At 38.4% G+C, this 18,954-nt stretch overlaps 1 protein-coding gene across 1 annotated transcript; it reads left to right on the forward strand.

The window, feature by feature from the left end:
• Nucleotides 1–166: 166 nt before the first annotated feature.
• LOC308406311 (circularly permutated Ras protein 1) lies at nucleotides 167–18,294 on the forward strand (the record flags this gene model as incomplete). Its single annotated transcript, XM_080897246.1, has 19 exons — nucleotides 167–217; nucleotides 5,136–5,187; nucleotides 5,408–5,464; nucleotides 7,815–7,946; nucleotides 8,035–8,121; nucleotides 8,206–8,291; nucleotides 8,413–8,610; nucleotides 9,798–9,842; nucleotides 9,937–10,026; nucleotides 10,967–11,118; nucleotides 11,206–11,287; nucleotides 11,384–11,511; nucleotides 13,703–13,787; nucleotides 13,870–13,976; nucleotides 14,138–14,250; nucleotides 14,367–14,478; nucleotides 14,597–14,737; nucleotides 15,638–15,731; nucleotides 16,370–18,294. The coding sequence occupies 19 exons, from the start codon at nucleotides 167–169 to the stop codon at nucleotides 16,511–16,513; spliced, it is 1,956 nt and encodes a 651-aa protein (XP_080753372.1). The 3' UTR covers nucleotides 16,514–18,294.
• Between the last annotated feature and the right edge of the window lie 660 nt (nucleotides 18,295–18,954).

Genomic DNA, 18,954 nt, shown 5'->3' on the forward strand with positions numbered 1-18,954 from the left:
TCTTGTCTTCCTTGCTTCCTTTCAAACTTCGTTTCACACTGTATCAAAGAAAAAAACAAAACAAAGAAACCCAGCTCTGCACCGACTTCCTGACACACATGCACAAAGTGTTGCTGTTTAGACTTTGAACACGCCCACACTCTCACACATATTAGAAACATGCTTCATGAAACGCTTTCAGTTTGAGCGACACCGCTGCACTCAGACCGCTGCAAAGGTATTTCTTTTCTTCTTGTGTGTGTGTGTATCCACGATAAATTGTTACAGCTTTTATTTTCAGGAGTGAGTCGTGTATTTTTAATTTAGCTAACTTTTGATTAAATGTTTTGGACTAAAGTTTCCAAACGTGATATGCACCTGCTTTATCCACTTTTCAAAATTGAATCTATGTACAAGTATAAAGAATTAATTTACTAACTGATACAACAGATGAGATTAATTTGTCGTTTAGGAAAACAGATAATTGTTCATGGCACAGATTCATGAAGATGCTGGAATCTTCATGAATCTATGATGTGAATCTCCTGTTCCACTACATCTCAAAGGTGCTCTACTGTTCTCACATATGGTGACTTTGGAGGCCTCTTGGGTGCAATGAACGCACTGTAATCTTCAAGAAACCAGCTTGAGATTATCCTGATCTTTGTGACATGGTGTATTATTCTGCACCTTGCACCTTTAGGCAAGTGTAGTTGTGATTTGGTGTTATATAAATAAAATACAATTGACTTGAAAAGGCAAGTCATGGCCAGGAATAACACTGATGCAGGCTGTGGTTTTTAAATGATGCTCACTTGGGGCCCAAATGTGCCTAATGCCATTATGCCTTCAACTGGTGCAGAACGCTGCCGCTCGCCTGTTGACCGGTTCAAAAAAAAGAGACCACATCACTCCGGTTCTCTGCTCTCTCCACTGGCTCCCAGTTGCCTTTAGGATTGATTTTAAAATCTTATTGCTGGCTTTTAAGGTTTTAAATGGCACTGCACCTTCTTACCTGTCAGAACTCCTTAGTACTTATCGCCCCAGGAGATCTTTGAGGTCAGCCGACCTGATGCTTTTAGATGTTCCCAGGTATAAATTAAAGACAAAGGGAGAGAGGGCGTTTGCTGTGGCTGCACCCAGACTGTGGAACAGTTTACCTCCTCACGTCAGACTCTCCAAAAGCCTAGAAACTTTTAAAACCGCTCTTAAAACTCACCTCTTTTCATTGGCTTTTAGAAAGGTTTAATTTATTTGTTTTATATATTTTTATTTTATTTTTATCAGCGAGGTGTTATTACGAAATTGTGTTCTATTGTATTTTTATCTGTATTTACTGTACAGCACTTTGGTCAGCCTTGGTTGTTTTTAAATGTGCTCTATAAATAAACTTGACTTGACTTGACTTGACTTATACCAGCACCACCAGATGGAAGTATTAATACAATGCATCGATCTGTGCATCCATGTTCATGTAACACCAACTTTTGACTGCCATTTGAATTTTGCCACAGAAATCAAGACTCATCAGACTAGGCAACATTTTTCCAATGTCTTATTGTCTGTTTTTGGCGCTATATAAATAACATTGAATTAAACCTGCTTCAAGGTTCCTTGTTAATTCAGAAATGCTCTTCTGCATACTTTGGTTGTAATGAGTGTTTATTTGAGGTACCATTGTCTCTGGTCATTCTTCCCTGACCTCTGACATCAACAAGGCCCAGAGAACTGCTGCTCACTTTACATTTTCCCTTTCAGAGTATTCTCTGTAAACCACAGAGATCACTGTGCAGTAAAATACCAGCAGATTAGCAGTTTCTGCAATACTTAGACCACCCTGTCCAGCACAAATAATCATACAACATTCAAAGTTTCTCAAATCACCTTTCTTCTTCATTCAGATGCAGTTTAGCAGCTTTACTGAATTAAACTGGGTGACAGGTGTATCCCACCAGAGGCCCTTTTTATGAAAGGCTAGAAAGTAGTTCAGGTACCCAACTGATGCAAACCTTGAAACTAACCTGCAAAAGCTGCAGAAACTCTGCTGCACATGTGTGAAGTATGCAGCTCAACTTGTTTGGTCCCGGTTGCCAAGATCGACCTATTTATAGAGCAACCTGGAGTGATTTAGAGAGCTGATAACCTCTGAGCATAACCGATGTTGTGAGGTTTAGGGAAGCAAAAATAAGGAAATGATATCCTGGGCATGCCCAACTTGCTGTGTGAAAATGCAAATAAGCTCCTTAAGTAATTTAAGTGAGAGAATTTGCTTATGTTGACTCATTAGTACTTTTTGCCTTCATACTGAGCAGCACAGAGGTGCCGACCTCTGTCTTTTGTATTTAATTTGCTGTGTGTGTGTCACAGGAACAGAGAAAACCCTGTCTTACTTGCTGTGCATTCTTGACTTTCTGAGTCAGGAGTACTTGTAAAACAAAGCTTGTATAAAGTGGAGAAAAGGGTCAGACTTTGGTGTGTTATTTTAAGTTGTTGCTTACGTTATCTTCCTTTAATTATAGCAAGCTCAAAATAAGTGTAGCTCGACCCTCTTGGGTTGATGTGACTTTTTTTTGAAGCAATGAGTTTGCATGAGTAGAGCTAATGTTGTGGTTCAGCCCGCTCTTGTTTCAAAATGGCTTTCAGCGAAAACTCGAACAAAATGCTCCAGAGATCTTCAGGATTTTCTACCTACAATCTAAAAAATAAAAAACCCTTTAAATCTCTGTGATGGTGAGAAATGTTTTTAGAGTAATTCATAGCAAAATGCACAATTTCTTTTTTAAAGTAAAGCTTGTGTGGTTTATTAGATTATTCTGTTATTATATGTTACCTTATATATGTAATCAAAGTAGTTGAATTAGAATACTGCTGTAGATCACATTATACCCTTTAATATAGAGTGTGTGAGCTGTATGTAGTGTAGTTCTCATTATACTTTTGAGTTAACAGAACATATTCACATATTAGTTCATTAGATAAATGTGCATCACTCTGTATCCTTGATCTGCTGGGAATGTGTTACACTGTTTTCTTGACATGCTTAATTGTTGAATCATGAAGAGAAGGTTGTAAGCAGGAGACTCTGTGTCTAAAGACAGGGGAGATAGATAGACCACATTCCACACCCCCACCTTACAGAAAGCAGAGAAACAACTGCCGAGGTCATAACTTAGGCGCTGTAACAGAGAAAAAAATGTGATGTTTTGGCTTTTACGACTAGCTGGGGGCCACTAGAGACTATAAAAAGCTGAGCAACCCGTCACCATTTGGAGACATGTGCCTGACCCTCTGGTAGCATCTCTCCCGTCCGGACGTTGTAATGCTCTGACTGTTGAATTGTATGGAAATAAATGATTGTTGATTGAGCATTGATACACCGAGTATTGTCCTTCCTTCAGCCCAAAGATTCAAAGAATTGGGAGATTTCAACAGGTTCGTTTTAGATTACTTACGTTTGAATCTTTTTTTGAGAGCAAATCTTGCTCTTAAAAATGATACCTAAGCTTACCTTCAGTTTTTTTTTGATGATCATGGACTATAAGCTCACCATGACACAGTAAAAACCTTTCCTTTCAGAATCTTTTTGAGTCCCTCTGCTCTTAAAATGTACCTGGTTAAAGTTCCATCTGAAAAAAGCAAAAAAAAAAAAAAAAAACAGACATAAAAAAAGACACCTTTAATATAAAGCAGCTTTAATTAAAAAATAATAATTCTACTCTAAGGGGAATTCATGCTTAGATGAGGATTTCTGGTTGTCATCAGTGCAGATAGCTGCTGTCTTGATAAACTGAACGTCTGCTTCGTGAATAAATTTGGAGGAAACATGGTTCAAAACAGTTCACAACATAGAGCTGAAGAATATGAAGAACACAGAAAAATGTGAATTTCGACTCTACATGTGCTGAGACACAACAACAGTATGGCTAGCAGCTGCTATACACTAAAAACAGTTTTTACCTTTAAGTCTTACAAAACTTTCCTTTTTAAACTTTTCCAAAGAAACTTTTGAAAATAAACTGACTGACGTCGTCATTTTCATTTTCTGGGTGTAACATGGGGTGCACAATCTAAGGATCATGAACTTTTAATGATAAAAAAAATAGAAATTGCGCACATTTTTATTGTGAAACAAGAAAGAAGGAAATGTTCTCAAAAAATTTGTCTGAAAACATAAATGACCATATTTATCTGACCAATCACTCTGAGTATCCACAGAGTCATCCTTAGTTTTTCCTTTTTGCTTTAGTTAAGGTCCACGTAGAAAAAATTTAGCTGGTCACTAAAGTACACGTCAAAAACCTCACATTTCTCAAGGCATCGTGTTAATCAGCAGCAGGATAGTGCAGTCATATCAGGGCAGGGCGGTGCAGCGGTTTGGCTGTCGGCTCACAGGAAGCCTTTCTGTGTGGAGCTTGCATGTTTTCTCTGCGGCTTCTCGTTGGTTTCCTTCAGGTGCTCCTTCCTCCTCCCACAGTCCAAACACATGCACGTTAGGCGCTTTTTGAGTTTTTTGTTTTAAAATAATGTGTAGGTTTTTATTTTATAGGCTTTTGAGATAATTTTGGAGTCACATTAGAGCTGTTTGGGGGTTTTGGTTGGGGGTGTGAGATTGTGGTTTGACCCCTTTAACACTCATTAGTCTGTAGCCTGCTCTGTGACTGCCACCATGCTCTGATTAAAAACAATCTAAATCTGGTTAATAATTTAACAGTTCTCAGAACTTTAAACCCTGTCATTTCCTTCACGTTGACCTCAATGGCATTGGCTCTGTTCTCTAGTTTCAGTGTCTGCAGCCATACTTCAACCAAACAAACCAAACCTGAAGAAAAATGCAACTTTTATTCCTTCATATTTAAGAAGCCATTACTTCTCATGTTTTCTCATTTCTTCCCTGTTCTTATAACAGGAAGTGTTTTACTGAGGCACCTGTTAACAAGAAAAATAACCAAACCAAAGGAACAGCTGCTGTGGTGACAACGCACTGACAATGCCAGGAAGCTCGTCTACCATAGTCATGAAGCTGATATGTCAGCTTTTCTCGCTTTCTTTGTCCCCATTATCTGATTCATTTGTCTCTTAAAGATAAAAACCCAAAGAGATTGTGGGTCTTTTAAATGGTGTCGCAATCAATTTAAATAAATATCTGTGTGTTGCAGATGGAGTTTGCTTGCAGCCATGTTGTTTGCAACTGGAGTCCAGATGGACCAGGTGAGTTTCTTAAAGTGAATCTTTGCCAATGTGACAAATAATGCTCATGCTTGCTATAATTAGAACCTTTCAAGTACATTAAGCCGGTGAAATGTTGACATCTTTGACCCTGAGTTGCAGAACAGTCTGCGTCTGTTTGTATTAAGTGCCACCAAAAAGGAAGAGAGCGTGCATAACTGCTTAAACCTGTTATAACGAAGGGTTTTTCCTCCAACTATAGGCGTTTTTCCTATGGGGCCCGAGTATGACAACATAGTGCCAGTAAAACAACAAGCAGGTAATTTTCTCACTCATGCACTTGCAAAAAATGTGCACAAGCATGCAGCTCTCATGACGCTGATGGTGATGAACCGTTGCTTTTTTCTGGCCAGAGCGTTGATTAAATTCTCAAGAGCATTGCAGTGAAATAACAGGAAAGCATATTAAGTAGTAATGTGTGTGCGTGCGTGTGTGTGTGTGTGTGGGCATGCTTGCAAATGCAAGACAGACAAAGAGACGAACTGTGTAGGAGATGTAAAGATAGAGGTTCAACAAGGGAAAGTCCACACAGAGAAAAAGATGTCAGATAGCTCTAATTATCAAGATGTTTGAAGAGTGTGACAGTTAATGCTGATAAAACTAAAAAATCAGTCCAAATCAGTTTGGCTCCACCCCCATTGCCAGTAAAATTGAATTTCTCACCAACACAAATCAATTTCAGTGAAATTAATGTAAGAAATAAAGTAAATATTCCACATATCAAGTATTAACAAGTATTAACGCAGATCATAAAAACAAAAATCAAGATTTGTATTATTTGTTCTGCAGATAGATAGTAAATGGTTGGATAAGCACAACAGAATGGATGGATGGTGACAGATGGCCTGTAGAATTTTTTCTGAGTTCCTCAGGCCTTAAAATGTTGTTGGTTGAAGTTCAATCAGAAAAATCTAACAAAAAGACAGCATTTATTATAAAACAGCTTTCATATTTGCAGCTAGATAGATGGATATTAGGTCTCACAGTGAACGCTTTTATGACTTTTTGGCATTGATGTCACATGACTGTCAATGGTTCGGATTGTTTTGCAATGGTTTATGTGGTTCTTATGGTCCAGTGTGGTCGCAGCCATTCCCCATGTGATGGCCACTGATAACAATTTGCATATTGACGACTGCCAAATCGAGGCCACGGCCTATTGTTAGTGGTGCTAGGTTCAGATCATTTTGTGACGGTTTATGTGGTTCCATCTCATCATCTGAGATGGATGCAGTCACTTGGATCAGTGAAGAAATGTTGAGGCGAACAGAATAAACTTTCTGGGATTTCCTTGTCTGGATTATTGAGCATGCATTAAGACATTATTACTTTGGATTGTTTTCAGACTTCATGTTGCATTACTTCTAGGATTAATTCTGATTTCACTCCCAGTTTAGTTTCACCTTCACTTAGTCTTTGGTTAGGTAAGGGAACCAACATTATATGATTCGATTGGGGAAAAGGTCCCCTCTACTTCACCAGACTGAAAATCAGCAGCATGAAGTTTAAACTTTTTGGTTCAAATTTACATCAATAGGTATGGATGAGGTACAACACTGAGTGTTTCTTGTCTTGTGTTTCTACGGTGTATTGACAGACATACAGGCCTTTTGTGCTGGGGTGTTTTTTTCTGTTCTCAACCTCTTCTCCCATTAGCAGCTCAGTCTGAGTGGAGTTTTTTTCCCCTCTTCCTCTCACCTCATGTTATGAATTGTGTTGTTTTTTCCTATCAGCCTACCTCTCTGACATGTCTTCCCAATGTGATGTTTGTGTAAAGTTTGGTCAGAGGGCTCCTTTGTAAGTGTGCATGCGCCATTAGCGTGCTGCCTGCTGTAACCTATAATTTCCTTCGGGATTAATAAAGTATTTCTGATTTAGATTCTAATTTAAAATCTGTAAGACAGGGTGGAGGCTCTGTCATGGTTTGTGGCTGTATATCAACCAGAGGTGTTAAGCTCATTTTCATGCAGAAAAAAATGAAGCCGCTGCATGTCAGATGCTATCCAGAATGTACTATTTTTGCCTTACACCAACAGGAATAAATCATGGCTTCTGTTTCTGTTTGTTCATTTAAAGATAAAGGAGATAGTACTGAAATTAGTAAGATTACGGTCAGCTGATTAAAAAGCTCCTGGGTTTCCTAAAAAGGCCTGACATTCATGCTAATATATAGCTGACAGTTAGTATACAAGGAATAAACAATACAGAGTAGAAATGTGATAACTAAACTAAAGGGCAAGTGTGACCACCTGACTAATGTAATATTTTTTTGTTTGTTTGCTTGTTTTTAAGGAGAGTGAATTTTAAATTTACAACTCAAAATTTAAAGAGACAAAATCAGCTGTTAATTTTCACAATCTTTGATCGGATCAGCTGTAGCCATTTCCTTTAGGTCCATGGGTTGGTGGAAGTTTTATTCTGATAGACCTTTAATGTTTTAAGACAAGTTTTGAAAGAAGATTTTAAAAGGATCTCACATATGCACATCAGATAATGACTGCAGTGAGGTAATAAAGCCATAGCCTGGACTCTGCATGTCCTAGAGAACGTGTCACTTGATACGTTTTGCTTTTGTAGGCTATTTATTCAGTGTTTCCTTGTTACTTCAGATGAGGTTCCTCCACCGCTGCCCCCTCGTCGACTGAGGAAACCTCGGCCTACTTCTCTTCCTCTTTACAACAATTCCTCCTTCGAGCCTCCGTCTGCTCCTCCCTCCCTCCCTCCTCCTGTTCCTCCCAGACGTGAGTTTGATTTGCCAGTCTTTCCTTATGTTTTATATTTGATATTTAATCTTTCTCTCTCTCTCATTTCCTTTTTGCGTTTCATCAGTTGACAAGCTGGAAGGATTAACCAGGTTGAAGGCCAACGTCAACGTTGTCTCACTCAATGTTGGAAAACTGGTTGACACTAGTCAAGGTCAGGGGGCACACACATGCAAACACACTTCCTTCCAAGATTTTTGGGGATTTTATTAATCTCTTTTCTTTCTTTGCTTATCAGACTCAGGCATGGAGACTTTTCAAAGGCCAGTGATTTGTGGGAAATGTAGTGCTGCTTTGTCATGTCTCAGTTCGTTACAGAAGAACGTGAGTGGTAATTTAATTGCCGAATTTTTTATTTCTTTGGATTCAACCAATTGATTAACTGGTTTCCACTGGACAAAGGTAGTTGAAACAAACAAAAGCAAATCCTCTTCTTCTTGTGCAGGTTTGGCGATGTGAGTTCTGTGGATATGAAAACAGCGTAGACGAAAGTTTAGCTGCTTTGTGCATTGGCCAGCGAGCCGGTGTGCGCAGTGATGACCTTTACCTGCCCAGACAGAGTGAAGACGACTATCAGAACTTAGAGGACACGCTAGTTGTTTTCTGCGTGGACACTTCTGGCAGCATGAGCGTTACTACAGAGGTGTGTGGATTGCATTATTCAAACACACTGCGGGTAAAATTCCTACAGTCATTGTTTATCAAAAGCTGGAGGCTACCCTTGTGGTTGCAAAAAGAGTTCTTGCATGATTCAAAAGCTTGTAGGATCGCCTTGAGCATAAAATAACTTGAAGTAAATGCATTTCTGTATGATTTTATCAGTCGTCAAGTCCTCAGTGAAGAATATTATTCCACTCTCATTTAAGTGTGTTGCTTTAGTTGATTGAGTTTTGCAGGCATCCATTTATGGACAGCTCTGTTAAGGTCCTGCCACAGAACAGGACGTGCCACAGCGTTTCAGTGAGTTTGAGGTCTGGACTCTGAATTGGATCATCTGGATTCTTTTCTTTTTTAGACATTCAGTTGTAGATTTTGTGTGTTCTTGTCCTGTTGTATGATATAATTTGGACAAAGCTTTAGCTGTCGGACAGATGGGCTTACATTTGATTCTAAAATAAAGAATGGTATGCAGAGGAGTTGTTGGTTGACTCAATGACAACAAGGTGCCCAGGTCCTGTAGCTGCAATCAGCATCCACACAATATAGGTGTTTATGATGATATGCTGTGTTTGGGTTTCACTCTACATTGTGGCCAAACCTCCCACTTTGATCTCGTCTGTGCAGTCTTGTCTCTGTCAAGTTTTGTGTTTTGCTCAGATGCAAGATTATTTACTTTTTATTTCTTTATTTATTTTAGACAGAGAGAGAGAGAGAAAAGGGTTTCTTCTGGCAATCCTTCCAAACAAGCCGTACTTGTTCAGTCTTTTTCTAATGGCACTGTCAAGATTTTTTACATTTAACATGCTAACTCAGTCTGAGATGCACCTCTCAAGTTTCTTGCAGTTTATGTAAGCACTGCACAATCTGTTCTTCGGGTGGACTTACTGGGACATCCACTCTTAAAAAGATTGTGGCATTGTGGTAACATATAGCTAAATACCAAAATGTCTGCTGTCATCGAGGTGCCTACACTCACTTGTTATCAGTTAAACAAGTGTAATTAATTAGCAGCACCTGGCTGCTACTTACCTTCTGAATACCTGTAGTAGCAGTAAAGAGACATTCAGTTTTCCACAGTTGAAACCTCTTTTCCACATGATTGTAGGTTAATTAAATCACAATAAAACTCCATTTGAAATGTTCAGTCTTATCATGTTTGCTCTGCTTTAGGTTCCATCAAGCAATGGCTCTGTAACATACGTATCCAGACTAGAGGTGAGAGGATAATTTGTTGTGGTTTGATTGGCTGAGCTGCATTAACATAATCATTTTGTTTTAAAGTTTGTGCTGTTTTGGTATGTCTTCACAGGGTATGCAGGATGCCCTCTACAGGGCACTATTCACCATAAAGCAACGGTCCCCTCATCGGAGGGTGGCTCTGGTGACATTTAACGATGAGGTAGGAGATGTAGCGGTAGTAGTAGTAGTATTAATTTTAACACTGATTCTTGTATGCTGCTTTTTTGAATCTTTCTTTTTTGTGAACATTTAAATACAAATATAAGTGTTATCCCATCCAACTAACATGTGGTAAAAGATTGTAAAAGGTGTTTAGTATTCATTATGTCTTTGGACTCCAGAAATCACAATGAGAACAAATCATTATGGTTGATTCAGACTGAACCTGGGGTCCTTATCAGGAGTGGGGATGCTAAAGCTTTAGGTATTTTGCTGTCTACCTTAAAACAACGACAACAAAAACTAAATTTTTTTTTTTTACCTTTTACTCTACTGTTACATTTTTTTTTTACTTCCATGCAATCTTTCTCATTTTTTGAGTAGAATAGAATAGAAAAGCCCTTTATTGTCTTTCCTATGGTTTTGGGGTTTTTTTTGGCCAATTTTAATCTATATGAATATATAATCGTGTCACTCAAGATATAATGAATATTTAATTGCATTCCTCTATGTTGCTATAACTAAGTACATTGCTCCAGTTTTACCTCAATGTTGTAAAATAGAAAAATCAGTGGAGCAGATCATAAGACGTCCTTGTTCATAGAACCAGACTTATAAAGTCCATTGAATCCCTTATTTATCACTACATGAGAGAATTTTAAATGTTTTCCTGTTTTTGTCCCCTTTGGACCTTGCATAATTGACAGTTATGTAGCCTGGCCCACAAAAACAAGAGGACTTCCTGTTTACCATGATGAACTGTCATGCTCTGTAGAAGATGGCTCTTCAGCAGACAGAAGGGAGAAGCAATCTGCCCTCATCTGCCAGAGAATTTGTTTTTTTGTCAAAATTTGAATTAAATGTTGAAGACATTAAATGAAGAAGACCTTATAAATCTCCTGCCCCTGGAGTACTCTAACTACATTCTGCTGGTTTCACAGGTTGTAATATATGGTGATGGTACTAGTGCTCCTATCACACTCAGGGATTGGGCGCTAGTTGACTACGACCATATATGGGAAAAGGGTGTGACTTACCACATCCCACACTGTATCGCTGAGACCTACAACCACCTAATACAGAGGGTCAAAGAGTAAGTGTTAGAAGTGTTTTAGAAACATGGAAGAATGCTCTGTACAGTCTGAAACACTCTTTGTTTTCTCCACATCTCTGACTCTAGACTCAGGGAACATGGAGCCACGTGTCTTGGTCCCGCAGCATTAGCCTCCGTTGCCATGGCTTCAAGGTACCCCGGGTCAAAAGTGAGTAAATGAGCGGTCAGATATCAGATTGGGACAACTGAGTGCTGTGACTGTCACCACTATTAACAAGAACCTTGCGGCTGTTGTGATTTACAGGTCATTTTATGTACTGATGGCAAAGCAAACATCGGACTGGGAGAGATGGAGGAAGCTCCCTCTCTGACTCCTTCTGCCTTTACTCCATATTTCTATACTCAGCTGGCTCTAGATGCGGTACAGAAGGGGTAAGGGCTCACATGCATGCACAAAGTTGTTGAGCATTTGTCAAGGGACAGGATGAAGTTTACAGACTCTTGTGCGGCAGGTAAATGATTGCTCACCAGAGACATGGTTAACGCAATTAAACATTGACAAATGCTCAATGTTTAATTGCGTTAACCATGTCTCTGGTGAACAATCATGTTTGTTTTGCAGATTTAAGTGTAAACTTCATCCTGTCCTCTTCGAGTATTGAAATTGTGTGGTATTTAGAGATATTCCTGTCAAATATTGATCGTAGGCGATCGTGACTCAAGAGTTGGGAGTTTGCCTTGTAATCGGAAGGTTGCTGGTTCGAGCCCTGGCTCCAACAGTCTCGGTCGTGGTGTCCTTGGGCAAGACACTTCACCCGTTGCCTACTGGTGGTGGTCAGAGGGCTCGGTGGCGCCAGTGTCTGCCACCGCCGCCATCACCTGTGTGTGAATGGGTGGATAACTGGATGTGTAAAGCGCTTTGGGGTCCTTAGGGACTAAGTAAAGAGCTATACAAATATAGATAAATGGCCATTTACCATTTCAAATCTTTTACTTTTTTCTGTTTACAGAGTATATTTGTTTTAATTTTAATTACACAGTCCCGATCAAAAGTTTATGAACACTTGAAAAATGACAAAAAAAATCATATTTTGCATGGTTGGATCTTAACAAGGTTCCTGACAGAACAGATTCAAGTGCAGACTGTGTAATTAAAGCAAAAGATTTTTATTTTCAATACCAGCTGATCAAAAGTTTAGGACCGCATGCCTTTAAAAGGCCAAATTTGTGCAAAAATGTGGGTTCATTGTCATTTTCTGTCAGATAGTCACACTGTCATGATGTTCTGATGGCAAAGGCAAAAAAACGTCCCTTTTTGAACGTGGTCGGGTTGTTGAACTGCATAAGCAGAGTCTCTCGGAACATGCCATCGCCTCTGAGGTGGGACGCAGTAAAACAGTCATTTGGAATTTCTTAAATGATCCTGGGGGTTATGGAACAAAAAAGTCAAGTGGAAGACCCAAAACAATTTCACCAGCACTGGATCCAATTGGCTGTCTGTCAAGACACTGGACAATTCCCGAACCAAATTAAGGCCGTTACTGGTGCCAACTGCAGCCCCCTAACCATCAGACAGCATATAGTTTGAAGGGCCTCAAAAACAAAAAACGTCTTCAATGGTATCGTCTCCTTGAATGCCACAGAACTGACCATGTGGACTTTGCAAGAGAGAACTAAACATGGGACATTGAAAGGTGGAATAAAGTTTATTCTCTGATGAAATTTTTTTTTAACCTTGATGGTCCTGATGGTTTCCAACGTTACTGGCATGACAAGTAGATCCAACCTTAGATGTTTTCTATGCGTCACAGTGGAGGGGACACAATAATGGTCTGGGGTGATTTTTCCTTCAGTTTAACAATGGAGCTTGTGCAGAGGCATCAAACGGCCACTGATTTCTGTTTTGGGGGCAATTACAGGGTTGTTTTTTTTTGGAGGTGTGGTCCTAAACTTTTGATCAGCTGTAAAACAGCTGATTTCAGTTTAAGCATTGTTTTCAATAAATTATGCATGCTCAAAAAACCTCCCATTTCTTCTTATTGCATGTTGAAGCTCTACTTGGAACCTTGTTAAGATCCAGCCATGCAAAATATGATTTGTTTTGCCATTTTTCAAGTATTCTTAAACTTTTGATTGGGATTGTAAAAATAAAACCGTCAGTCAAAATAAAACAGTGGGGAAAAAAAAAGAAAAAAAAAAGAAATGCTTGTGAGGAGAGGTTCACAATGACCAGAATCTGGAACAGAACAAAGACGTCAACATCTGGTGAAGTTTAAGAGCCTTTACTCCAGTGCAAATCAGTTGACTTGTAGCTTATCAGCACAAAAAAGTCACTTTGTTGGGATAAACAAAGTAAAAACTGGAAACATATGCTTTGTTCTGGAGTAGAAATGGAGAATTTACTACTAAGACTTCATTTTACAGCTACATGCTACAGTTTGTACACTCTTTTATATACTCTTTGCACATGTACTCTACAGCATTCCAGAATTCAGACTCACCTGGCTACAGCAGAGTGTCTAGCTCAAACCTTTGAACTTTTCACATCTGCATGAACTGAGCACATCAGCCACAAGACCTGTCTAATTCTGTGAAAAACATATCTCTTTCTTTCCTTTTTCAGAGTCATAATATCAGTAATGACTTTTGAAGGGACAGACTGTCGCCTGGCTGATATTGGTAAACTGGCAGATGCTACGGGAGGAAGAGTGAGATAGACACAAATTAATTCACACAAGCAAACACAAAGAAGAACATATTACTGTAACTCTTGCTCCTTGGCTTGCGCAGGTAAATATTGTCAGCATTGGCACGGTAGCAAGAGAGATTCAATCGGTCTCCGAAGATAACGTCCTAGCTACAGGAGTCAAAGCAACCCTGCTCGCTTCTGATGGAGTGTGAGTGGCAACGTAAAAACACTGCCACATAAACATTTTACATACTCGATTGTATGTTAGTCTAATAACAATAATAATATAGAGTGGTGCAGTGGTATCCAAAATATTAATTTCCTTTGTTTCCTTCTTTTATTTTCACTCTTCTCTCTCTTTCACTTTAGGTATTTTCCATATGAGGATGAAAACAATCACAAACTGGTAAGAGAGATTGGGAATGTCACCAAAGGTCTGGAGATCACCTTCCAGTTTGCTGTAAAACCAGATTTTATGGAATGTAGGTCAACTCTGCTGTATTATTACTGCTTAAAAATCATTTTTAGTGCAGAAAGCATTTAATAGAATCAACCAAAGTCTAATCTATTTTGTTATATATTGGTCTGTATTCACCAGTTTTTCTCCAGAAAGGAATGCTTCCATTCCAAATGCAGCTCAGCTTCAAGACCAGAGACCAACACAGAATCACTCGCATCATCACCGAACAGCGACCAGCAACTACCTGCAGGTAAAAAGCTGGAGCTGGGTGTTAAATACTTTTAGAATCATTAACTTAAATGTGTTCCAGTTAATCATAAAATATATTTATATATTTAATTTCATCTTGTTTATCTGTCTGTCTGAAGTCGGATTTTTGCAGGTAGACTTAACATGGCAGTGCTCGATGTTCACTGCGCACAGCTCTGTGCCAGTTTAACCATGGAGGGTAAAGTGCAGGAGGCACAAAGGCAGCTGAAAGCACAGCAAGACCTGCTGCAACAAGTCAGGTATGAGTCTTGTAGAGGATACATGGAGAAAAAGGTAATAATGAATGCACATATGAGAGATTCAGTAGCCAGCTATTAAGGCACTGATAATGTATGCTGCATGCTATTGTTGTGATGAATCCTGTAAAAAGTCAATTTGGTGAATTTGGACCTAAGTCAATGAAAGCCAGACCGAAATCTGTTTTTACTACAAGCATTTTTATTATTATGGTTTACACAAAATTTATAAGAAATGTGAAGAAGTGTTTACTTTGTAGAAGTGACAGAAAGTGGCTAAAACAACTCTATATAGATCCCAGATAATATAGCTACTGTTTTCTGCAACATTTGGCCACTCAGTGTTTCAGGAATTAAATTTGAGACACCACGTGCATAAAATGGTCATTAAACTTTATCATACAGAGAAAAGAAGCTCGAGTTCTCCTAAAAACAAACTAACTTACCTTAGTATTCTTTTATATAGTCCAAACGTAAAGTGTTACACATTATGTTGAGGAATAATTATGCAAATATTCTCAACTTTATTACTTTTGTGTAGTTACTGCTGCCTGCCTTTGTAGGAAAGATATTTTCCAAGTGTGGCATTTAATCTCTTGTCACTATTTTATTACTACCGGACATTTAAACTTTTATAAATATTCAGATTATTATTTTTTAAATCCCTATAACAATAAATAGCAAAGCAGATATGTATGCAGATCTTAGTACACATTGAATGGGGGGGATCTAGACCCATCAGTTCACCTGTACTGTGGGGCCACTGAGCCACCACCTGATCATTTTACGTTAACGGTTGAAGTGAGTAGAAGAAAGTGGAATGGTTTTAAGGGGTTAGAGTTCAAGTGTGTGTGTGACTTTACTGTGTTGTAGGCAGTAACAGTGCCTCTTTCTAAACTACAGCAAGTGGAGGCCAATCCAAAAGGAAGAGAGTATGTATGGTAACTGGATGGAAACCATGACGACAATTTGTGAGGACATTACCACGGAATCCCAGGTATTCATACACTTTTTTAATGAAGACAATTAGATGAAATATCACACAGTGAGTTGTATCATTATATAAACCCTTTGTTTATGTAGCATGAACATTTTGGAAGTATTCATTTTTTTTTTTATTTTTACATGTGTCAGATGTTGTGTTTGTCTGTGACTGAGCAGGCAAAGATTTGGAAAATCGTACTTTTATACAACTGCCAATCAAGCAGCACAAGAATTCATGAAACATTAATCAGATGTTGTGCACTCGTAATCTTTCTTTTTTTATTTGTTTTTTGTCTGCACATACATTGCAACAGATCAACAACAAAGTTAATACTAACTTCTAACAGTCGTAAATATGAAAATATAGCCCTCACCCTATAAATTTTAACTTGAGTAAATACTAAACTCAGAGTGAGAATGAGCTTATTGAACTCCATCACAGCCCCTTAATGGTCAGCACCTTTCAAGCAACCACAGTGAATAAAGTTTTTATAGCTACTTTTTGAACCTCTCCATAGACGAAAATTTTGCAATTAGTGCAAGAGTACAAGATCCACTGGAACAAGATATTAGATTTTGTTTATTGGTCTGTTTATGAGTTTGTAAAAAATAGTTATTCACAGATTATCAATTTTTTTACATCTATTACAGCTGACTCTTTCTGATGAAGCAGCTAAGGTGGTGTACCAGATGAAGAGAGCCAGCAGTGTCAGAAACAACAACAACAGCAGCAACACAGTTAATGTCCAAAAGAAGACCACAAAGAAGAAAAAGGCTGTCATGGAGGCTGTGTAAATTAAAAGACAAAACAAAACTGTTTATTAAGCAATTAATTTTACAGCAGTGAGAGAACCATAGTTTCTTTTTATTTAAGAAGCCCAGAGTACAGACAGGCAAATGTATATGACTAAAAATCTTCTGTGTCTGAGATGCTGTTGTACAATAGATTCAATAAGAGCTCCTACCTCTTTGCTTATTCCACGCCTAATTATTGAGCTGGAAATGGATACAATTTTTCCAACACTGATCTACTCTAGAAAAACTGTACGAGGAGTTTTATCACATTTTTAAATGCAAAATCTCATAAACTGAAGAATTTAGAGTGGTTGTAACTGATTTCGTAGAAGCTGTTACGATTATAGTTTTCTTTGTATTGTAATTATATTTCTTAATAGTCTACAACAGAGATGGGCAGTAACGAGTAAAGTAAGGCATTAATACTGCAAAAAAGGTCATTAGATTACTGTTACTTTCCCGTAAGCACGCTGCGTTACTGCGTTACTCTCACATTGCGTTTGTGAGAGTGTCTCATGACAATGACATAAGCGAGTGCGACGTTCGTGGCAACTGTGTGCAGATCAACAATGGATAATATAACGAGTGCAGGAGTATGAGGTGCAGTATTTAATGCGTGGAAGTACTGACCTTACTTTGAGTTTGATTCCGTAAAAAGTGACAAAATCATCAGCATCTGCTGCTCACTGTCTGGGAAGAAAATTTCTTTTTACAGGGAAAAAACCCCTAATCTTCAGAGCAAGCACTGAGTATGCTGCCACGGCAATGTGAAATTCAAAGAGAAACTCCCAGATCCTTCCTCTGACATGACCACTGCGGCATACCTGCACCAGGGCAAACATCCGCCTACCCCACTTTTTTATTTATTTTCTGCTGTGTTTTACTTGCATCTATTTGAAAGAGTGAGTGTAAACACCAAAAATTGTTTTATTTTATGTGCAGGAATGTGCAGAAAATAGGTTTAAATGTTAAACAAATTTCTTCCAGTCAGAGAATGGTGCATATAATTTAATTTTTGCTTGATGCATTAAGTTAAAATATTAAAACTAATAAAACTAGTTTTAAAAGGAGACTTTTTCATTTGATTACACTTTGTATGATGGATTGTGCAGAAAAAGTAGAATTGGGCTGAAAGATCTATCGCTTTATCACCTATTCAGGTTGTAAATCATGTTTTTAAAAAGTCAGTTCAAGTAATGGGATTACTTTTGAGGGGAAATAATCAGTAATTAGTTACTGATTACTGTCAATTTGGTCATGACAATTTGCATATTAATAATCAAGGAACTGACCTCCCAGTCCATTGTTCCTTCAGTGGGCTGGTTTCAGTCATTATTCAAATGTACTGTTTATAAGACTGGGGAAACCTGCAGTCAGCTGAGACTGAACAAGTCACTGTGACGAAACGTTTCTCCCACTGACAACGCTAAGTCCAGAACATAATCAACCTTTTGAGACTGTCAATTTGATCCAAATATTTAGACCAAATTGAACTTTCTACACAAATGACAAAAAAAAATTATTGGCCAAATTAAAGTCAAATTTGAAGTGTGATTGCAACAAATAATTCTTTTGTTGAATTTATCATATGTAGACCATACAGGTTCTTTTAGTATCAAGGACTGTTGTTTCTGAATTAAGACTGACAAAAAGTTTATGAGAACTGCCTTAAATCAGTCAGCAAAAAATGTAGCCAGACAAATGTGCTTTTATTTGATTTCTGTTTTAGAGGAATTTTTGTAAAACAAAATGAAACAGTTTTATTTGTTTCATGTGTAATAAATGAACGTGTTTGACATTTCTAAATTAGTCCTGTTTTTATTATATTACAAGAATATTGTTTTTAGTAATGCGATAATAATGCGATTTCATGTGGGATTATTCTGATCTTTACTGGAATTCACATCTGTGACATCAAGCAGTAAAATTTATAATGACAAAAATGTATGAATAACAGCAAATTCATTATATAGTGAAGCACGTTTAAACTGATCTATGTTTGATGATATTCATTTGTTGCGGGATTTGCTCGCGTTTTTGTGGCTGGGTGTCCTGTGAGGACCGTAGGTGATGTGTGTGTGAGCATGCGCGTGAGGAGACGCTGTGAGCGCAAAAAATGTCGCGGGTAGAGACGGTGACGGGGGCAGCGTTCTAACGGGCTACAGCCTATGCAGTGTGTATTTGAATGTGCAGTACCGTTATTAAAGCCTCATCCCTTCAGTATCTCAGGTGTCTTGGCTAATTTCTGCCTGCCTCACTGCTCCACAAAAGTGGGGGGATTTAACCCCAAAGTAGGACAAAACTTCGGCCCTGGAGGAAGTATCTGTCAGGGTCCTGGGACTGGGCGACCCAGGACCCCTGGGCAGTCATGGACCTGTGTTATTGTTGTGTATTTTGGTGTTGCGTCCCCTTCTCTGTGCTTGTGTATATGTGTGTGTGTG

Source organism: Rhamphochromis sp. 'chilingali' (assembly GCF_963969265.1).
Source record: "Rhamphochromis sp. 'chilingali' genome assembly, chromosome: 1".
NCBI lineage: Eukaryota > Metazoa > Chordata > Actinopteri > Cichliformes > Cichlidae > Rhamphochromis > Rhamphochromis sp. 'chilingali'.